General features: G+C 37.2%; 2 protein-coding genes across 2 annotated transcripts; one reads left to right on the top strand and one right to left on the bottom strand.

Moving 5' to 3' along the window:
• The first annotated feature begins 1502 nt into the window (after positions 1 to 1502).
• Positions 1503 to 11061, top strand: LOC149029853 (protein SGT1 homolog B-like). The gene is made up of 10 exons (XM_089142195.1): positions 1503 to 1880; positions 2747 to 2816; positions 5592 to 5716; positions 8419 to 8503; positions 8923 to 9019; positions 9146 to 9211; positions 9466 to 9604; positions 9920 to 10011; positions 10151 to 10255; positions 10541 to 11061. The coding sequence occupies exons 1-10, from the start codon at positions 1721 to 1723 to the stop codon at positions 10646 to 10648; spliced, it is 1047 nt and encodes a 348-aa protein (XP_088998321.1). The 5' UTR covers positions 1503 to 1720; the 3' UTR covers positions 10649 to 11061.
• Positions 11062 to 15498: 4437 nt separating this feature from the next.
• On the bottom strand, positions 15499 to 18176 carry LOC149029852 (heat shock protein 83-like). The gene is made up of 4 exons (XM_089142194.1): positions 17959 to 18176; positions 17697 to 17838; positions 17319 to 17596; positions 15499 to 17224 (listed from the first exon to the last, which is right to left on the bottom strand). Exons 1-4 carry the CDS (start codon positions 18079 to 18081, stop codon positions 15677 to 15679), a joined length of 2091 nt encoding a protein of 696 aa, XP_088998320.1. The 5' UTR covers positions 18082 to 18176; the 3' UTR covers positions 15499 to 15676.
• Between the last annotated feature and the right edge of the window lie 4092 nt (positions 18177 to 22268).

Below are 22268 nucleotides of genomic sequence, written 5' to 3'. Positions count from 1 at the left end.
CTGAACTCTAAAACATTTGATCACTATGGACAAGTCTCCAAACTCTTTCTAGCAATTTTTTTTTTCTTTTTTCCTTTTCCTTTTCCTTTTCCTTTCTCTCTGCTTACTTCTGTTTTTTTTTTTTTTGATCTTAGATCGGTGTGGTCACTAGATGTGGAGATGAGGTGACCATTTGAACACCGTGATACAATACCTAGACCATAATCTCTACATACTGACAAGAGGGTATACTTCCTTGATGAACAAAAAGCATTTGACCACTAAATTTCGGGTTTGATTCTTAGTTTCTTGCAATGCATAAGTTGTGTTAGGGAAATCTGTACAATCTACATTTTTTTTTTTGAGTAATAAAGAGTTTTATTGATGACATACTTCAGACGTGACCAAGCATAGCTCTCTAATAACCACTCAAAGTAATGTGGCCACTTTGTTGGGCATGACACCCTGAGCACCTTTCGAGCTAGAAAATCTGCTACATGATTTGATTTTCTAGAAATATAACTAGGCCTAAAGCCCAACAGCTTTGTAGGCAAGAATTTAATATCCTCGACAATGGTGTTGTTCCTCAAAGGAAATGTGGGCTTCTTCACTTAACAGGGCATTAACCAAAACCTATGAATTAGATAATGGGAATATCTCTCCAATCTACATAAGACAATGGAAATAATAAGTTGGAATAACATGAGGATTGAGTAGACATACATATATATGCAGAATAATCCAATGCAATATTTTAAACTTGCATTTGAAAAGCTCACATATAGTGGACACATAGATTTTGTCCAAAATTTGCCTCCGTCACCAATCAGTAGGATGATTTTTACTCACAAAAGAGTCAATGCAGGCAGACCAGGGGTAGATCAGGAAACTACCTCTGATGATCAAGTCAATCCAGACTAAACAGTGAAGGGTTCGAATAAGAGTCTCAGACCATAAGTTTCCTAAAATGCTGCATTGATTATGTCTCCTACTTTAAAGGATGAGAATTGGCAACATAGAACAAAAAGAGATGCTTGGCATCTTTTTTGCATTGATTTGCACTGAGAAGGAGAGAGAAGTAGATAATTAATGGGAAACACACAGTATATTCACTCGAATTGCATCAACATAGACATATGCAAACCACCTTAGTTAGGTTATACATTGTCCAACCTTTGCATATTACCAATTGGAATAAAAGTTCTTTGAGATGTGTTATTCAACTAAATGGCATATAATCCTTCAAGATAAAAACCATGGGCTAGGTGATATTCGACAGTTTTTCTAACTAATTAATGTTTTTAACAAGAAATGGACGGCTGTTGTATCTGAATTTTGTTCCAAAAATATAAATTCCATGTGAAACGAGAGCTGGCTTTATGAATATATAAATTAATTCAGAATTAATATCTCCTGAATCTTCTTGGCTTTTCATGCTTATTTTATTGTTTTAATAAATAAATAATTTATTTCCAGTTTAATCGTTCCCTCCTCTCTATCTCCTAACGATTCTAGACTTCTAGTTTAAGTGGACTTCGTCAGGACTCGGGCTGTATCGTGTTGACTTCAAAGAACTCTCTAGAAATCCAAGTCTTCGCCTTTTCTTCGTCTACCCCTATACAGTGTTTCTTTGATTCCTTCTATTAATCAACCCTTGGTCGTTCTTTCGGCAAATTGCAGAGAGGCGTAGAAAAATCTTTCTTTCTCTGTTCTGGGTTTTTTGTTTGTTAGTTCTTCATCAATGGCTTCCGATCTTGAGAAGAGAGCTAAGGAGGCATTCATGGATGATAGTTTCGAGCTTGCTGTTGATCTTTATACACAGGCAATTGAAGCCGACCCCAAGAATGCAGATCTTTATGTAGACCGTGCGCAGACTAATATTAAGCTTAAGAATTTTACCGGTATTTCACTTTTTCCTTCTCCCTTTTGCTTCTTCCTCTATTTACTGCCTCGTGTGTTGAATTTAGTAAAGATTGGGTTGCGTTAGTTGCGCTGTTTGGTGAATATTTTTAGTAGTGTACTTTTCTGATGTAGATGTATCAGAAAGTTGTGATCTTGGAAAAAAAGGGGAAGCAATTCGGTGAGAATTGAGTGAAGTTATTTATTGTTCGTTAAGATCCAGACGAGTATTTATGTTTACTCATCTTTATTATTGTTGACTTTAGTCCAGCTGCCTAGATGGTGACTGGCGAGATCTTTTAAAATGCATTGTTCAAGGTTTTGTGCTGGTGAGCCTAGCAACCATACTTCAAGCTGGGTTGTAATTTATATGCTTGGCAGTTTGAAGTGATTTGTATTCCTTCTAATGAAACGTTATGAGTGTGTGGATGTGCTTCTAGCACAGTGGTGCAGCTTCCAATGTAGAGGCAGTAAGTCCAAGGAGGTCATGGGTTGGACCCTCCTCCGACACCTTCCCCCCGCCCTACCCCACCCAATGGGTCTGGGCCCTCAGTCGTTATGACTGTTTGATGATTACCACAATTTTTTTTCTTCTTAGAGTCACAAAGTTTATAGACTAAGGAAGCAAGTTGAATCTTAAGAATTTGCTAGGAGAAAGGTAGGAAGCTTTCACTACAAAGTGGTTTCGATTCTCTCTGTGTTGGTGGTTTTAATCAGAGGGCATATACATAGCACATCGGCAATCCATGCGTATTATCTAATATCTAGTAGAGTACATCTTGGTGGTTAACATGTGCTGTATTTAAGTGTTCTAATTTTAAATTTTGGGTTTTGGAAAATTCTAAATTTATATGCATTTCCTGAGCAGAGGCCGTTGCTGATGCAAACAGAGCAATCGAATTGGACCCTTCAATGGTCAAGGCATACCTACGCAAAGCGTGAGTCCCTTGTGATTTATAATAGGCATTTCCAACTTGATTTGCATTTTGTTCTGTATTCTAAGTATATTCGTTAATTAATGTTGTAAATGTCTTGTCCTATTTGTACAAGTTCTATTTTTACAAGCACAACTTTATAGATGCCTATTCTTCATAATTTATGGATAACCTGTTTCTACCCACTTGGAAGATATTTATGAGTATTTGTTATGTTGTGGTTTAAAGTGGTTTATTTTTGTATGGGAACCAAGAGGTATTCATTCTCTTTTTAGCCTGAGTAACTCAACTAACTGAAGGGAATTCTGGTTCAACTATATCGTCTTTCCAACTTGATTTGCTTCTTGTGATGTTTGGAACTTGAACTCTTCTTTCCCTGCCAAAGCAATATGAAAAGAACCATATACTGCATTATGATTCACTTTGTTCACACTTCCTAGCCCATATCAAGTTGCGTAAGATTCCCTGTTAGATGTTCTTTCTCCAGCAGCCTCCTTTCCTATCCCTTATCCCTCTCCGGATCGAGCACTGGCACTTCTGCCCCTTTCATGATGGATCCAATCCTCAGCAGCATCATCATTTGCAGTCATATTCATAGCAGAGCAAGAAGAAAATAGGCTGGAGCTGGGTGGGAGTCAACCATCAAACAATGTTGAGTGCATGTCTCTCATTGCTGAAGAAGAAGACCACATCTCTCTCTCTCTCTCTCTCTCTCCCTATGTTTCATATTTATTTTTCTTGTGAACTTTGTGATAATGAGTAGCTAGTCCTTTTCTTTGGGATGTAGATGAACCATGCTTATTTCATTAATTTGATTGTTCTATCTCTTCTAGTTGATTGTGTTTGAGTCTGGCCAAAGATGTTTTATAGCTCAGCGAACTAAGCGTGCCAAGCTTCCGCGAAGGACGATAGTCTTGCGAAGATAGGGCATATCTAGGAAGACCATCCCTAAGTTACTTTGAAGTGTAGAGTTATATCGGTTAGGGAAAAGCATTGGGGATTCGAAATCCCAAAGATCTTCACATATTCATAGTTAACGTTTTTGCATTAATTAGGAGATTTAGTTTAAATTTAGTTTTGTTGAATTCAATCTTAGTAACTTAGCCTTTTAGTTCCCCATAGTTCGACCCCGTACTTTCTGCTTGCTAGATTAGTGTAGGATTTTATTTTTGATTGGTTAGCAACACGATCAAGTTTTGGCGTCCTTTATTCCTTTCCTTTACCGCTGTAACCATAAATGTTTGTAATTGATGAATGAATCCATGAGTGCTAAAGAAATTATGCAAGGTTTAAGTATTCAATTCTTGTAGTAAAATCTAAAAAATGCTTTCCTCCCTTCCTCCCACCTCTCTGTAGCATACAAGCACTTTCAAGGCATGAATCACTAGGTATTTCTGAACCTAAATGCTCTTGATTCATTTCCCACTCCTGCATCATTTAATTCTTATAATGGAAGCATGGGCAACCATTTCGCAGAACTACTTACTGATCTCTGTCCTTTTTCGGGTTTTAAGTTTCAAATATTTTTGTCTATTTCACTTCTCAGACTGGCTTCTTTTTCAATTCATTACTTTTCTTGAGAAGTCATCAAGACCATCTGCTGTTTCAACCCCCATGTATCTAGATCAGCAAGAAATAGTTTCTCTCCTCTAAGCTTCTATTTAATTTTCTCCAAAGGAACCTGGGAAAAGAAAATAGAAGAAAGGGGTGTGGTGCTACTGCAGGCACTGGAGAAGGAGAAGGCAGAGCCGCACAGGTAGAGGAGTGGAAAGGAAAGGAGTGGCTCTTGCACCTGGAGAGAGAAGGGTGAGAGAGGACAGAGAAGCTGGTCAGAGGGAGGAGAGAGTAAACCATGTTTAAGGTTGGGAATTAGGTCTTAAATTTTGATGCTGGGATTATAATAAGAGACATGTTCATTATTTAAGGAGGAGACTTAGCTAACTTGAGCCTGTCAATGCATGAGTAGATAAAAATTCCATACCAATCTAGTATTTCTTTCCCTCTAGCATTGGTACCTGAATTGATGCTGTTTACTTTTCAGAAAGGATTTAGAACTTGGTTTTGGCCCTACTTTTGCCATTCATCAGAAGTGTTTTCTGCCGAGATCTATGTGATTTTTTTTTAAAAGCAGAAAAATAACTCAGCATCCAATAGAATTACATACTCAATTAACAAGGTTATGTTTCTACCGAATAATTGTTTTAAGAAATAATTTTTACCTAAAAGGTGTCATTAAGATGCAATGCAACTCCCTCTCTTTATGGTTTTTTTTCTTCATGGTAATCTGAGAGCAGAGCGAGAGAGTGAGATTGGGTTGAAATCTTAGGAAAGCATGTATATATAAGTTCGTTTTCTTCAATTGAGATAATTCATGAGATCTTGACCAAGACTTTGTGTGTGGTTTTTCCTTTAGTCTTGTCTCAGGACCTGTTGAAACCAAGACAAAAACCAGGTCTCACTGAGATCTTGTACCATGCTTTTCAAAATTTAGTGGGTCACAAAATCATTATGAGTTTTCATGAGAATATAAGTGAGTCTTTGTTAGCCTGAAAATTGAGTTCAAGTATCCCTTCCCATAGGTTTATTTAAACACCTTTTTCAACATGTGATCCTCTAATGCTAATTATGTATCTGTCATTTCTACAGACACAAAAAAAATGTTGTATTTACATAATCTTGTTATGCGGAGATGCTAAATATGATTCTGATAGCGGATGGCCCTCAGTATGTGTGTTTTACATATCAAAATATTGAACTTATATAGGCTTCTGTCTACAGAACTGCATGCATGAAGCTCGAAGAATATCAGACTGCCAAAGCAGCCCTTGAGGCAGGTGCTTCTTTAGATCCAGATGATCCAAGATTTAGTAGCTTGATTAAGGACTGCAATGATTGCATCGCAGGTGCGTATTTGCTTGTATTGTAAGGTCAGAATCATTTGGTTGGTAGCCATTTTCTATAGTTCAGATTAGAGCATCTTCAGATCTTTTTTAGTGCCTTACTTTTTTGTATTTTTTTAATATATTTTTTAATCTTCGTCAATGTGGTATGGATTGTGATCCAGTTGATCAGGATTTTGATTTTAAACTTCTCCACAGTTATGATCTTCAGTTCTTTGTACTGCCTTTTTCTTCTCCTGTGCAGTATGGAATTGTACATTGGTTGCAGTTATAACTTTAGGCTTCGTCACCCATATGGTGTTCAAGCACATAGTGATGTAAGGCTGTAATTTGACTAAGCAAATCATGTAGTCTCAAGCAATTGAGGGCCAGTTCTTCCAAGTTCTTATTGAAACCAACCTTTGACAATCTAAGAAAGGACTTCTAGGAGTTTTGGTTGTGCACCCTTTGAAAATAAAGAGACTCCAAAGGTATGGCTATTTTGAGGTTTTAGTAATTTGTAAATAACGTGGGGTCAGCTGATAGAGAAGAGTTGCCAATGGTGGATCTTAGAGACATGGGTGAATAGTTTAGAGATGGGGAACTAGGTCTGAAGCTGTCAGAATGGGATGAGTAATAACAAAGGGACATGATCCTCCAAGTTTGAGACAAATCTAATGGTTACATAGTTGGGTGTATTTAGAAGTTTGAAAATTCAAGGGGAAAAAAAAAGTGATACGAGAAGGGAATGGAGTGTAGGCTGCTAGATGCTTGGATGGTAGGCCTTGTATATGCTTGGATTGAGTGGAGATGAGAGTTATTGAAGGCTGTCTTTTTGGCTTCAGCAAGAAACCGGCCTTGATTTCACCTTGGACCTTACATATTTTCTATGTTGGACATAACAAATTGAACAACATTATGCAGCAGCAAACACTCACAAAGGGGGACCACAAAACTCTGAAATATTGTTAATAATCTGAACTGGTGCTTTCCTGTGGCAGGTTTTAATGATAAACTGGAGTTTTAATGTGAATAGAACTCCTAACTAAACTCTAATTGAAAATAAAACTTATCTGGCTTAAAGTAGGAAAATAGAAACTGAATTGCAGGTATTAATGAGTAGACCTGTACATGGGCTTCAAACAAATTGTGGGCTCTTCAATGATACAAACTGATTTAAATAATAACCAAAATACCCTCTGCGGGCAGAGATTACTAAAAACATGGAAAACATAAACGTGTCCTGTAGAATTTTAATGAGTAGACCTGTCATGGGCTTGAACCAAATTGTAGGCTCTTCAATGATATAAACTGATTTAAATAATACCCTCTGATGGCTTGGGCCAACCCAAATCTAACTGGGTTTCTGAACCAAGATTAACTGGGTTTAGTTTCAGACTTTGAGTCATGTGTTCTGTAGAATTTTGGGATTTATGTTTATTGAGCTGATTGGAAGGCAAGAATCCATGTAGCCGGCCCCATTTAGTTGGGACAAGGCTTCTTGTTGTTGTTTTTTTATTTTTTTTTTTTTTTGGGGGGGGGGGGGGAATAATGTTGTTGTTTACTTAGGATATTTGGTTCCTAATTCCTTCTAGTTTTGTTATTTGAATTAGTGTCATTGTCTTAGTTGGAGAGTTAATCTTATTTTAACTTTGTTTACACATGATGTAATAGTGCAATGTTAGGGATATACTGAAAATATGAACTGAGTTTGTGTTTGTGAAGAGTGGAAGCCTGAGAAGAATCAGGGAAGGGAGAAAAGAAATCACATTAGAAGAAAAAAGAAAGAAAGAAGGGTGGGAGGTTGATGAAAAGAATGCACATGCACAACAAAGCTCAACCTTTAATTCATGTTTTCCGAGTCTGTCATTCATCTCCCTCAAAGAGCCTGCAGTAGCCCTTTTAAAGAAAACAAATGCCTACATACTGTCAGTGCTTATAACTGTGTACTGCACCACTTGTGGAAATGAAAATTGAAATAAACTGTTCCTATAAATAAACTAAAATAAAACTAATTTTACTGAAATAACTGAAATAGAACATAAACCAGGGCTGGAAATGCTTGGACTTGGGTTGTGATAGTGGCTTTTGTAGTGTGTTACTAGGCGTGAACTAAGGCTAGTAGGAACAGCCCTCATCCTGCATCTAGTCAGGGTCCAGTTTTATTGACATGTAATACTGTAGACCCATGGTGTCCTATGTTCTATCTGTGAAATTTCAGCCATAGTTGGAAAATGCCAAATGGCAAAATACAAATTCGAAATCCAGTACTGTGGGATGGTGGAAGGTAACAGAAGACATGCACAGGCATGAGGCATGTCAATACATGGAACAAGGGTATTTGCTTAAATTAGGCTTCAAAGTTTGCATGAAAGTCCACACCATTCCCCAGAATCCAGCAGTCAGAATCACTGTATCACTAAAATAAAGCATTTTCTGAGAGCCTCTGTAGCAAATTTTGCATTCATTTTTTATGCCCAAGGGAAAATGTTTTAACTTCATTGTCGGCTTGGATTTTCTCCATGATTATCAATAGGAATTGCAGCTTCTTTTTTTCTTTTTTTAATTAATTAATTTTTTTATTAGAGGTTAGTTTTTTAACGTCTACGAAGAGAATTGGGAAGTGAAATAGTAATAAGGAAAATTAAAACTTAGGGTCTTCATACTCTCATTCTTTGAAATTTATGTATTAATTAGTTATGATTTATTGTTTTTATGTTCATCAGAGGAAAGTGATATCACTAAGCATTCAGCACAAAGTGCTGCACCAAACCAGCAAACGTTGGTGACTTCAGCCAAACCAAAATACAGGTACTTCTGTTTCATGTTATACATGCTAGTTTTGTAGAAAACATTCTAGCTTCTCCTAATCATTTATTCCTATTATTCCTATACATGCAAAGAGGTTGAAAAGAAATTTACGGTTTGAATAAATAAAGGCTTTGATTCCTGATGACCACACTGTAAAGTTTCTACCTTTTTGTGAAAGTGGAACCATTGGTACCTCCACGAGAAATGATATTCCCAGACCTTATTAATTTGGTCTAGTGTTATACCATCCCCAGAATGAAGGCATTTAGAATATGCAATTACGAAGGCTTCTCAGAGCCTTGTGTCATACACTCAAAATGCTGTCTTCCATTTGTAGCTAGCATACATCAGGCATACCTTTTCAATAAAATAAGACCTTTTATTCTGCTGTTTCACCTTCACTTATGTTGAAAATGCAGGCATGAATACTACCAGAAGCCAGAAGTAGTAGTTGTGACCATATTTGCTAAGGGAATACCATCGAAAAATGTAGCTGTTGAATTTGGCGAACAGATTGTGAGTTTCTTCTTGAATCTTATACTTCATTTTTGTGTAATTGATTTTCATCGGTTTACAGTTGGATCCTCATATCACTAAAAATGATGATGGGCTAAGAAAAACGTGTGGATTCTTCATTTTCAGCTAAGTGTTACCATTGACGTTCCTGGAGAAGATCCATATATTTTTCAGCCTCGCTTGTTTGGGAAGGTACTCCTCATCTTGTACTTAAATTTTTTATATCCTATTTCACTGCTCTAGTGTTACCAGTAAACCATGAGAGCGCATGACATTTCATTATTTTTGGGAAACTGTGATTGTAAACGTTTCCCATCTTCAGTTTTGAAGGACATCTCGGGGACATGTAATGTTACATTTCTAGTGGAGTACTGATTTCCCTTTGCACCACTTAATAGTTGTTTTGATTTTCAAATCCATTGTGTTTGGCTGTGGAAAATGAACAGATAATACCAGAGAAATGCAGATATGATGTTCTCTCAACCAAAGTTGAGATTCGACTAGCAAAAACTGAAGCTATCAATTGGACGTCTTTGGAATTCCGTCGAGAAAATACTATTGTACAGAAGATTAATGCACCATCAGGTGAGTGGCTGAACTTTTAAGTACATATCTTTTGTATCAGTGCTCTTGTACCTCCAAGGTTTATATGAACTTGTTAGTACTTCCACTTCATTGAAACTGAAAGTGATTGCATTTTTGCTGCCTACTCTTCTTCTGCAAGTATTATGGATTTGTGGTTCTCTTGGTCTGTCCTTAGATTGTGTTGGAATTCTGGTTTCATTCCTCAGTGGAATCTCAAACGAATATGCTTGCTTCAGTTGATTCTATGAAAATTTCCACACTATTTCTAGAGACTTACCATTATTTGATGTCTATACTTTTTTATTTATTTTTAAGTTGGTGGTACTGGAACTGCACGACCTACGTATCCATCCTCAAGGCCGAGCACAGTTGATTGGGATAAGCTCGAAGCCGAAGTCAAGAAGGAGGTGTGTAGTAACCTTGTAGCTTTGAAGTGGAAGCATTTTCATGTTCACTCGTCGATTACTTTCATGTGGACTGCTTAATCTCTTAAACTAAGATATTTTGTTAATTGGATTCTGAAACTGCTTTTGCTTGGGCTTTCAGGAAAAGGATGAAAAGCTAGATGGAGATGCTGCTTTGAATAAACTGTTCCGAGACATATATCAAGATGCTGATGAGGACACCCGGCGAGCCATGAGTAAATCTTTTGTAAGATTTGCCTTCACTTTCTGCCCCTCTGCTCTTTTTCATCCTGGCTGAAATGCAAAGTTACATCTTTCTTCTCCAACATTGGATTTAATGATTAAATTAAAGTCAGGCTCCTTAGATTACATTTTGGCAATTGTTTATTCCATTTATTGCCAGCTTTTGGAAACTATCTTCAGGCTTGCTGTTCTAGCAACTCTTCTTAATTGTAGCAACAACATGCTGGATGATCTTGCACCATTTCATTTGACCTAACCTTCTTGTTTCCTTCTTGGTGCTCAACTTCAGGTGGAGTCGAACGGGACAGTTTTGTCCACAAACTGGAAAGAAGTGGGTTCAAAGAAGGTGGAAAGCACTCCTCCAGACGGCATGGAGCTTAAGAAATTTGAGTATTAGGTGCCCATTGGCTTTGATTCTAATCAGATTTGAGTGTGGTTTTTGCTTGTTTCTTTCTATTTTTTAGTTGTCAGAGGGTGTGAGATGCTGTCCCTTGAAGAACTGGAGATAATGTGTCAATGTCTCTGTGTCAACTCATCATATCTTGGAGTCTAATTTTTTCAAATGTAATCTTTAGATGTCTGTTTTATTTTTAGTTGTGGGAAGCTCTAGATTTAATTTATGGAGGCTTAGTTTTTAGTTATTTTTGGGTCCAAAGGAAAATGCTATTTATATTTAATTATTCAAAAAACCCATTGAAGAGAATCTCCTCGACTGAAGCGCAGGAGTTACAAAGAAAGACAATGTCTCATAGGAGATCCACCGACAATAGGTGATTTTATATATTGAGAATGGGGGAATTACATGGTATAAGGTGGGGTTACCTCTCTAGTTCCGAGGGAATTTAAACTCTGACTACTTACTTGAAGGTATTAAATTGCCGTTAAAAGATGTAAAATTTCATTCCTATGAAAAATAAATTAATCATAAAATTCTGTCATCCTTTCCAGAAAATAAAAATTAAATAAATAAAAAAATCTCTACTTTCTTTCTCCCTTCTCCGTTGGTTAATTCTTATATGAGAAAGAAGAAAAAAAAAGTCTACTGTTTCTCCTCTTTCTGATGTGTGAGTTAATTCTTAACCAAACAAAGTGTACATACACGTTCTCCTCTCTCTCTCTCTAGTGTGGTGATTTGAACTTCTTACGATAAGATTATTAGAACATGAACCTCTTCTACACGTTTTTTTTCTTCCCCAGGAGATAGATGCAATCCTCACCATTCCTCTTCTCATTTCTCTTCCAAGAAGCTAGAGATAGGTGGGTTTGGGAGAGGCCAAGGTAGGGGAATTTTACAGTCAGGTCTGTGTATTATCTGTCTTTCTATGACAACCTTGCAAGGAAATATGACAACATCCTTTAGTGGGTTTCATTGTTCGAAAATATTGAGATTAAAGCGATGAATCACACACAATCGAATAGAAACAATAAAAAAAAAGACACGGATTTTACCCTGGTTCACCTCAATGTGAGGATACCTCCAGCATTAGGTTTTTCACTATATTCAATGTTCAATTACAAAAGAATATATATAAGCGCTTAGAAACCCTAAACCACAATGATTCAATTCATGGGCCAAAGCTCAAATTGTAAAAAAATTCCGAATCCCACATAAACATGGACTCTTTATAGGCTATGGGGCGGCAGCCCCCAACCTCCGTCGGCAACACAATCAAGAGCCATACTCAACAAAAAACAATCTAGAACATCCCTACCCTCCCAAAAATCAAACATTCTTTGGTGGGTCTCATGTCAGGCATTGCCTTTTAGTCAGACTTTGTTAGGAGAAAAATAGTATTGTCTCACCTTTATGCTTATCTTTCATGGATGTTATCCACATGTCCATCTACTTTGCATTCTTTTTCAGAGTAGAACCCTAAAATTCAGCACCCCACTACCCTTGTGGCTAAGGCGGATGAAGGATTGTACCAGATCTTCACGGATGGCTAATGGGATGGGCATTGCAGGAGAGGAGGTCGGGAGTTCTTATTTGGTATCTAGATGGTTCTTATCTTGTTGCAGAATCCAAAGCTTCTTAGCTTGGTTTGCATCCATTCTTGAGTTAGTGGTGATTTGGAATGGTCTTTTGTTAGGCTCAACTTCAGTGCTGCACATAATTACGAAGCACTGTGCAGCGAACGGTCAATATTGAAATCTCGACCATTCGCTACAGGTGTTGCACATTAATTAAGCTGCACTCCAGCAAAATCCTCTTTTGTTAGCTTTTTTGCTTTAGTTACTGAGACTCTTGATATCTTCTAATCTTTTGTCTTATTTAAGATTAGATATTTGAGGTCCAATTCAAATGTTCTCTTTTTGTTGCTCTAACTCTTTTGTAGATTATATAGCTCGTGGAGTTAGGATCTTTAGTCTTAATATAGGTTTTGTGGTACATCTCACCCATTTTTATTATAGATCTCCTATTTTTAACTCCAAATCAGCTAGTGTGGAGAGTCTTAACATAAGTATCCTTTGAACCAAAAAAGAAAAAGAAAAAAGAAGAAGAACAAGAAAACATAGAGATATCAAATTAGCTTTACAAAACCAATAAAAATTTTAAATAATCTAAATCTGAAAAAGACCAAAGATGACTAACTTGCATGCCATTTGTGTTCATTTAAGAGAAAAACGCACTTAGTAATATTACTCTCAAACGATTGTTGTCTCACATTAATGGTATTAGTTCATCATTAAGCATATAAACCCTTTACTTTTTAAGGTGGAATACATGGAATCAAATTTTCTTTTCTTGGAAATTGATAGCTTCATTTTTTTTTTTTGGTAACCAAGATTTCATAATAGGAAGCGGCAGACTAAGAAACTGAACATAAATTCAGTAACCAATCAGAGGAACATGGCCAATAACTTAGGCCCAGAACCGAGTGGGCCTTCTATGCTAGATGATCCACAACACAGTTGGATCTTCTACAAACATAAGTGGGCTTAAAGCCCAAGAGTCTACTACCTGTAAATTTGATGTCTTCAATTACAGGTAGTATAAAAGTAGGGGGTAAGGCTGTTTCAGATAAGTAACTCACTAGAAGTTAAGAATCGGTTTCTATCTCCACAAATTCGAAGCCATTAGCTATAGCTTCTAACATCCCTGCTCGCATGGCCTCGGCCTCCCCTTCGATCATAGGTGAAAATGTTGGGGTATGGATGCTGCCACTAGAGGCTTTCCTTCCCAATCTCTAATGGTAATCCCCATGCCTCCCTTCTTTGTTTTCTTTTGCCAAATTGCATTGGTATTCACTTTAACAAAGGGGTGATTTGGATGTTTCCATTCCATTCTTTCTTCCACAATGTTTCTATTTTCAGTCGTGGCATTTTGATTTACCTTCTTGACCGATAACCAATATTCTGAGTGAGCTTGCCATTTGCATTATTTAAGTTGATGAATTCAATGATTTGCCAATTACCCTTGAATTTTGTGCTTTCCACAATGACCATAAGATAAAAGATATCAGACTTTTCACTTTTTCTCCTTCATTCTTTTCAAGTATTTGTAGGTGCATCCAAGTTTTCATCCAATCGCCCAATGTGATGAATTCTTTTTTAGAACTTCTCTATAATAATGGACTACCAAACCACACTGCTTTGACAAATTTACAATGGAGAAGAGTATGAGCAATAGTTTCTTCCTCCATCCCACATGCATCCATCCAATTTGTTGGGTTCATCTCTTCCCAGTTATGCACCTTTGAGGAGGATGGAGTTTTGTCTTCTTCTCTTTCTTGGATTTTTTTCAAACCTATAAGCTGATTTGATAGAAAATGTACCATCGGTGCTAGCACCCCATACTTCAATGTCTTGAGACGAAAATAGAGCCAATGGTGCTGAGTATTAAATCATACTCATATGGTAAGAAATGCCTCTTTATCTTTTCTTCTAACTACAAACCCATGCCACTTTTGTTATTAGTTTATTAAGATCATAATGAAATTGCAACCAAACAATTGATAGAATTTGATATTAGCAAGTAAATCTAAGAAGAGGAGTGAAGGACGAAACGAAAAACTGAATTAGGAAATTATAGATAAGGTAAATGTGAAGTGTTTTCATTATAAAATAACATTTATATTCCTTAATTCGGTATGGTACAATTTATGTACATACCGAGGGGAATCATACCGAAGAAATTCAGTTTCAATACGTACCATACCGAATTTTGAACTGCACGCTATGGTGCGGTTTTAAACGGCGCAGTTCTGTACAGTTAAAAAGTTTTTGTACGCAATTCACACCCTTAACCCAATAGCCCCAAACTTGGTGGCGGTGGTGATAAGCATTGATCTGTTGGTGCTAGCTGTTGCACTTTGGGGGAGAGTAAATCGTAATTTTGCAATCGAAGAAGCTTTATATTCTTCGATTGATGGTTTGTTCGAGTACCAGTAAGGCGGTTTCCAATATAATTGATGACTGAAACCAGGATTATTTTCACAGAAAGAAAGATGGGCAAAGAAAGAATATGTTCACCATTTTTTTTAAATACTATAAAAATTGTTTGTAGTTAGGAGGTGATTCTTAACAAGGGTTTCCAGACGTTTTTTTGTTTTAGGCAAAACTGATTTTCACTATTGAATTTAAAAAATAATTAAAAAAAAAAAAGAGAAACCATACCGAACACAACCTACAGGCCAACTTGATAAGTAGTTCAGAACCGATCCGCATTTCAAATCCATAATACGATAGCATCAGAGAAAGCATGAATTGGAGAACAGGAAGGAACATGAACGAGGAAAAGCCCAACCCTAGGAACAAGTTTTCAAGTGTTTACTGCGTTGTTCACATCCTGCTTGGAAACGGCTTTACACATGAATATCTGGAAATTGGAATCCCCTATTTTTTTCTGGGAGTCTCTAAATTTCCATGTTTTAAGATGAAACCATTCACAGGATATAACCAACCAAGCTTTCTCGCCATTTTCAATTCTTAGAGAATCAGGCAAACAAATAATTATCTTATTTACTCATAGGATCCACACTCCACAACATATTTCTCTGTGAACATATGATTCCCTAAATACAAGATCCAGAACCTGTTTTCCTAAAAAAATTGAGGAACAAGGTGAACTATAGCAAGCAGGGGCGGAACGCAATCATCCATCGGACAATATTATTTTCAGATACCAAATGTAAGACAGACATGCATAAATATGGTTGGCAACAAAGAACTTTTAAAATAATAGACTTATGATCCCTAAAATAACAATTCTCAACATATGCTAATGCCAAGGAGAGAGTAAAGAGATACTAAGAAATCAAAAGAGTTAAAAATTTGACAACAAAAAAGGAATTATATCACTTAGCAGTAACAGAAAATGAAGCTACCAGATAAAACCCTAAAAAAATTAAAAAGTAGGAATTATGAAGGAAACCAAGTCGCGGCAAAAAAAAAAAAACAAAAAAAAACCACCAGTCGGCTTTCTCTAATCAACTTCCTCCATCTTGCTCTCCTCGTTGGCATCTTCCTCCAACGCGGGCATATCTGCATCATCAGCAGCAGTTTCGTCCTCATCAATGCTCAGACCCAACTTCAACATCCTGTGGATCCTAGTGGCGAAGGTGTTGGGATCATCAAGGCTGAACCCAGAATTCAGGAGAGCAGTCTCAAACAGCAGCATGACCAAGTCCTTGATGGCCTTGTCATTCTTGTCAACCTCAGCTCTCTTCCTCAGTTCTTCCATAATGCCATTGTCAGGATTGATCTCCATGGTCTTCTTACTAGACATGTAAGAACCCATGCTGTTGTCCCTTAGAGCCTGAGCCTTCATGATCCTCTCCATGTTAGCAGTCCAACCGTACTCTCCAGTCACCAAGCAGCAAGGAGAATCAACAATTCTGTCTGACACAACCACCTTCTCAACTTTGTCACCCAAAATGTCCTTGACGGTCTTGCATAGATTCTCAAAAGACTTGTTCTTCTCTTCCTTCTGCTTCTTTTCATCCTCGGTCTCGTCCTCAAGCTTCAAACCTTCCTTGGTTGCAGAGACGAGCTTCTTACTATCGTACTCCTTCAATTGCCCGACTGCATACTCATCAATGGCATCAATCATGAACAGGACTTCATAGCCCTTCTTCTTGAGCCTTTCTAGGAATGGAGAGTTCTCCACGGCCTTCTTGCTCTCACCAGTAATGTAGAAGATGTCTTTCTGACCTTCCTTCATCCTGGTGACATAGTCCTTCAAGCTAGTGGTTTCATCACCACTCTTAGTTGAATGGTAACGAAGCAAATCAGCGAGCTTTGTCCTGTTCTGGCTATCCTCGTGGATACCCAACTTCAGATTCTTAGAAAACGCCTCGTAGAACTTTCCGTAATCTTCCTTGTTTTCTGCGATCTCAGCAAACATCTCCATGCATTTCTTCACCAAGTTCTTCCTGATAACCTTGAGGATCTTGTTCTGCTGAAGCATTTCACGAGAGATGTTAAGTGGAAGATCATCAGAGTCCACAACACCTTTCACAAACCCAAGGTACTCAGGCATCAACTCCTCGCAGTTGTCCATTATAAAGACCCTTCGGACATAGAGCTTGATGTTGTTCATCTTCTTTCTTGTATCAAAAAGGTCGAATGGAGCTCTCTTCGGGACAAAGAGAATGGCCTTAAACTCAAGTTGCCCTTCAATAGAGAAGTGCTTCACAGAGAGATGGTCCTCCCAGTCGTTGGTCAGGGACTTGTAGAAGGAAGCATACTCCTCCTTGGTGATCTCCTCTGGCTTCCTCAACCAGATGGGCTTTTGCTTGTTGATGAGCTCCCAGTCATGAGAAACCTCCTTGACCTTCTTCTTCTTGGATTTCGTCTCCTTCTCCTCATCTACTTCCTCAACGTCACCCTCTTCTTTCTTTGTTTCCTCCTCCTCGTCATCACTGACCTCCTTCTCGGTGGTCTTCTCGGTCCAGAGATAGATAGGATAGCTGATGAATTCAGAATGCTTCTTCACAAGATCCTTAATCCTTCTTTCTTCCAAGTATTCCATCTGCCAAATCAGTCAAAAGTTATTACAACACTACAAACAGATGCAACGCAACGCAAATCCATAAAGGGAATTCACAAAAAAGAGGCCTACAAACCTGATCTTCCTTCAGGTGGAGAGTAATTTTGGTTCCACGACCAAGAGGTTCTCCAGAATCCCTGGTAACGGTGAACGAACCACCTGCCTGAGACTCCCATATGTACTGCTCGTCGTCATTGTGCTTGGTGGTGACAATGACTTTCTCCGCAACTAGGTAAGCCGAGTAAAAACCGACACCAAATTGACCGATCATGCTCACATCAGCGCCAGCCTGAAGGGCCTCCATGAACTCTTTGGTGCCAGACCTAGCGATGGTTCCCAAATTGTTCACCAAATCTACAGATAAAAAAATATCACAACATTAACCCTAAAACCCTAAAACGAAACGCTAATAGTCTAGGTTGCGCCATTAGAATGAAAAAACGACAACACATACCAGCTTTGGTCATCCCAATACCACTATCAATGATAGTAAGGGTTTTGTTATCTTTATCAGGAATAAGCCTGATGAAAAGCTCCGGCTGTCCATCAAGCTTACTCTTGTCGGTCAGACTCTCAAATCTGATCTTGTCCAACGCCTGTTCATTCCAGATCCCAAATACATTATCAAAAACGGATAAAAATTAAACAAAGCCAAACCCTAAAAACCCTAAATCACAAGAAAACTAGAAAAAGTACTCAAAGCGATTTTTACTTACATCGGAAGCGTTACTGATGAGTTCACGAAGAAAGATCTCCTTGTTGCTGTAGAAAGTGTTGATGATCAGGCTGAGAAGCTGGTTGATCTCAGCCTGGAAAGCAAAGGTTTCACAATCACCCATCTCAACTTCCGCAAACTTGAACGATGCGAAAACGAGATCTGAAAAGTGAGAGCGGCTAGGGCTTGCACGAAAATATGAAAGATGCAATTGAGAAAGAAGAAGATCTTATTTATAGAAGTCGGGTTAGGGTTTCAGATTCCTAAGTTCTCGCATAAGTCGGAGTTCTGGAATGTTCTTTCCGTTTGAGATCAAACGAATCTGGATCGTTTAAATGTCAGATCCTACTTAAATCTGAAAAACCCCACTAAACGTCCCAATCAATAAAGAAGACACCCAGATGAGATGAAATAACAATTTTCTTTATTTAACCTGACAAGTCACAATTATTTCATATTATGAATAAATCCCCAGCAATTACTGAAATTATTACCCTTCGTTCAAAAATAAATTATAAATATACCCTACCGTTCGTTTTTCCCTTTTTCAGTTTTACCCTCATATTACTTTTAGAAAATTAGTTGGGGGAACAATTGAGTTTAGGAGTGTAAATAGATAATCGAAATCTACTTTCGAATTCGCATGCGCATTTGCATCAATTTAGTAGTATCCAAATCCGTCCGATTGGTAGTAGGATGCGATATGGTATACATCTTTCTTATAGATTATTATTCGTCTGATTAAATTATCGATTAAATAGATGGCTAAGATTTTCTCAAAACCATCTATTTTTCTCATTATTCCTTTCTTGAAGCAAACTCAACAAACAACCCTTCATAGGTATGAAGAAGTATATTTGAAAAAAGGGAGGTTCTAAAACAAGGCTTTATATGAAAAGTGGATACAAGAGCACAAGTGAGCATATAGAATGCAAGATGGGTGCCGGGTTTGGACAACTTTAGAGTCACATCTTCTAAACCTGAGAAGTGTGATATTGAAGTGGTAACTGATATCATTCATGCCTAAAGCCGAACATGGTTAGAAGAGACGATAAAAAAGTATTTCTTACCACATGAGGCCAAAGCAATACTTAGTATACCATTAATTCTATTTCCACCCCAAGACACTCAAGTATAGGGTGCCAGCACCGATGGTAGATTCTCTGGTTAATTAGCCTACATGTTGCTTTAAAAAATCTAATAAAAAGAGGAAGATAGAATCCACTATCATCAAAAGTGCATAACTGGAATGAGATGAACTCAACAAAATGGATGGATATTTGGGAGTGCAAAAATCTTTCCAAAGTGAAGATTTTTTTTTGTGGAAAGCATGTAATTACAGTTTAGCCATTTCAAAAGAGCTAAGCAACAGGGACATGAGAGTGGACCAACTTTGTGGGGCCTGTGAAATGGAAGAAGAAACCATTACTCATACTCTTCTTCATTGTGAATTTGCTTAAAGCAATGTGGTTTGGTAGCCCATTAACATGGAGAAATTCTCAAAGAGAACTCACTACAATGGCCGATTAGATGAAAACTTGGGCAGACTTAATAGATACTAGAGAAGAATGAAGGAGAAAACTTCATCTTATGGTCCTTGTGGAAAACTCGAAATTCAAGGTAATTGGCGATCCAAGCTCATTCTGACTTTTGGTCATCAGTTAATAAGGTGAATCAAAGTGTCCTGCCCGAAAATTGCAATGATGTGGAGGAAATAATGGAATGGAAGCAACCAAACCACCCTTTTGTTAAGGTGAATACCGATGCAACTTAGCAACAGAAAACAAGGAAGGGTGGCATGGGGATCATCATTAGAGATTGGGAAGGAAACCCATTAGTGGCAACATCTATTCCCAAATCATTAGTGATTGAAGGGGAAGCCGCGGCCATGTGAACAGGGATTTTAGAAACTATAGCAAATGGCTTTGAGTACGTGGAGGTAGAAACTAACTTCCAACTTTTAGTGCGTTATTTATCTGAGTTAGTCTTACCCCTTACTTTTATACTACCTATAATTGAAGATATCAAATTTATAGATAGTAGGATTTTGGGCTTTAAGTCCATTTATGTTTCTAAAAGATCCAATTGTGTTGTAAATAATCTAGCATGGAAGGCCTACTTAGTTTAGGGCCCGAGTTATTGGCCATGTGCCTCTGATTGGATACTAAGATTATGTTCAGTTTCCCTTCTTGCCCTTGTCTCTTAATGAAAGTTTGATTACCAAAAAAAAAAAAAAAAGATTCTTCTAATAGAATTTTAAATAGCTTAGAATGTCCATAAAAATTAGGGGTGTCAACGGTGCGGTTTGGAGCGGTTTCGGGCTGAAAAACTCCCAGCCCAAACCAGCCCATTTAAAAGATAACGGTTTCGGTGCGGTTTCGGTTTGGTGTGGTTTGGGTTCGGGTTGACTAATGGTTTGGATTTGGTTTGGCTAACGGTTTGGACTAAATTAAAAATCAATATTGAAAATTTATTTTTATTTTTTCCTCAACTCCAAATCTTAGTTTCTCACACACAAAACTACAAAAGATAGAGGATGAAGACTCCAAGTTGATCCAACGATAAGTGATGGCATTACTTGATCCAAACCACCCTCCACCCTAAAAAAATAAAGAATTAAAATTTTTCTATCATGTGTAGGCGGTGAAACAACGATTAAGATTAAGATTAAGAGTTAAGAGTTAAGAGTTATCAATTAAAACTTTTAAATTTTAAAATAATAAAACTAAATGAAATTTGAAAATTAAAAAGTTATCCATTAAGATTAAGACTTATGAGTTAAGAGATATCAATTAAGACTTATGAGTTAAGAGTTATCAATTAAGACTTTTAAATTTTAAAATAATAAAACTAAATGAAATTTGAAAATTAGAAAGTTAACGATTAAGATTAAGACTTAAGAGTTATCAATTAAGACATTTAAATTTTAAAATAATAAAACTAAATGAAATTTGAAAATTAAAAAGTTAAAACTTAAAATTTAAACCGTTAAACGTGTTAATACTTAACTCTCAACTACTCAAACTCGAGTCTCAACATCTCAAACACCGAAATTCATGAATCATTAAATACATTTAAACAATACCAAAAAAAATTTAATTACATTTAATATTTTAATTTTATTTATGTAAAAGACTAACGGGCTGACGGGGCCGCACACGGGCTGGGCCGGGCCAGCCCGAAACCGTTCGGGCTGAAGACCCTCAGCCCAATTACGGCCCATTAAGGATCGGTTAGGGCTATAACAGGCCGGTTCGGTCCGGTTTTAACGGTTTGGGTTGAAAATTGACACCCCTAATAAAAATTATAGGGGAAATTTTCTCTCTCTCTACTTTTGTCCGTTAAGTTGGTAAGTTGATTCAAGCAATTTCCTTCTCCTTTTTTTAGGGCCTGTTTGGTTACTGGACTCTGAATATTTCAAAAATCTAGAGATTTCAAACCTATAGAGTCATGGTTCATAAAATTAACTGTTTTGTTAGATTGAATCTTTGGAATGAAATTTGTAGATTCATCTTTAAAAAACATTTATGGAGTCATTGTTCAAATGTTTAACGCTTTTATAGTAGAGTTGAAATCTCTGGATTTCACTTCATACCCATAAATCTACAGATTCACGTTTTTAGTTTACAAAAATGAATCTCTAGATTTTATAACTCCAGAGATTCACACAACCAAACGGGTATAAATCTCCCATTTGTGAATCCAGAGATTTGAAATCTCTGAATTCATGTAACCAAACAAGCCCTTAATCATTTCTCTCTCTCTCTCTCTCTCATTTTATTTTATTTTATTTTATTTTATTTTATTTATAACAATTCATTATAGGTAATTAGATGTGTTTTTATTTTTTTCCCCCTTCCCCCTCATCCACCATCTTATAGAATTTTTTAGGGATACATATGAATGTCTAGTCCTAGCACACATATGGATGTCTAGTCCTTCAATCACTCTTCCTTATCTTTTAACGGCATCCAATTGGATTCAATCACTCTTCCTTATAAGTGCCTCAAATAGCCTCCTTTGGACATGCCCATGCCATCTCAAGCTACATTCTTGTAACTTGTCTTGAGTTGGTGCACTACCTACATTGGATCTAATATAACCAGTTTTTACTGTCTCACCTAGTTTTTACACATATCCTCCTCAATACCTTCATCTCTGCAACACTAATTTTGTTTATATAGCTCCTTTCAATTGCCTAACATTCCCCATTACATATCACAATTGGTCTGATAGGATTTGGATTAATTATTTGTGATGAGGATTTTTACATGAGGAACCTTTTGACCTTGATCTTAGAGGATTTCCGAC

The sequence above is a fragment of the Hakea prostrata genome, chromosome 1 (genome assembly GCF_041222555.1).
Source record: "Hakea prostrata isolate BN-2017 chromosome 1, UWA_Hpros_2, whole genome shotgun sequence".
Lineage (NCBI taxonomy): Eukaryota > Viridiplantae > Streptophyta > Magnoliopsida > Proteales > Proteaceae > Hakea > Hakea prostrata.
This window is presented reverse-complemented; position numbering and strand designations above follow the sequence as displayed.

Excerpts from the sequence above, each read along its gene's own strand:
- LOC149029853 (XM_089142195.1), top strand. The coding sequence starts at position 1,721 with ATGGCTTCCGATCTTGAGAAGAGAGCTAAGGAGGCATTCATGGATGAT. Across the intron at positions 9,212-9,465 it reads AGCCTCGCTTGTTTGGGAAG|ATAATACCAGAGAAATGCAG; the intron begins GTACTCCTCATC and ends GAAAATGAACAG. Across the intron at positions 10,012-10,150 it reads AAGCCGAAGTCAAGAAGGAG|GAAAAGGATGAAAAGCTAGA; the intron begins GTGTGTAGTAAC and ends TTGGGCTTTCAG.
- LOC149029852 (XM_089142194.1), bottom strand. The coding sequence starts at position 18,081 with ATGGGTGATTGTGAAACCTTTGCTTTCCAGGCTGAGATCAACCAGCTT. Across the intron at positions 17,839-17,958 it reads TCATCAGTAACGCTTCCGAT|GCGTTGGACAAGATCAGATT; the intron begins GTAAGTAAAAAT and ends TGGAATGAACAG. Across the intron at positions 17,597-17,696 it reads TATTGGGATGACCAAAGCTG|ATTTGGTGAACAATTTGGGA; the intron begins GTATGTGTTGTC and ends TTTTATCTGTAG.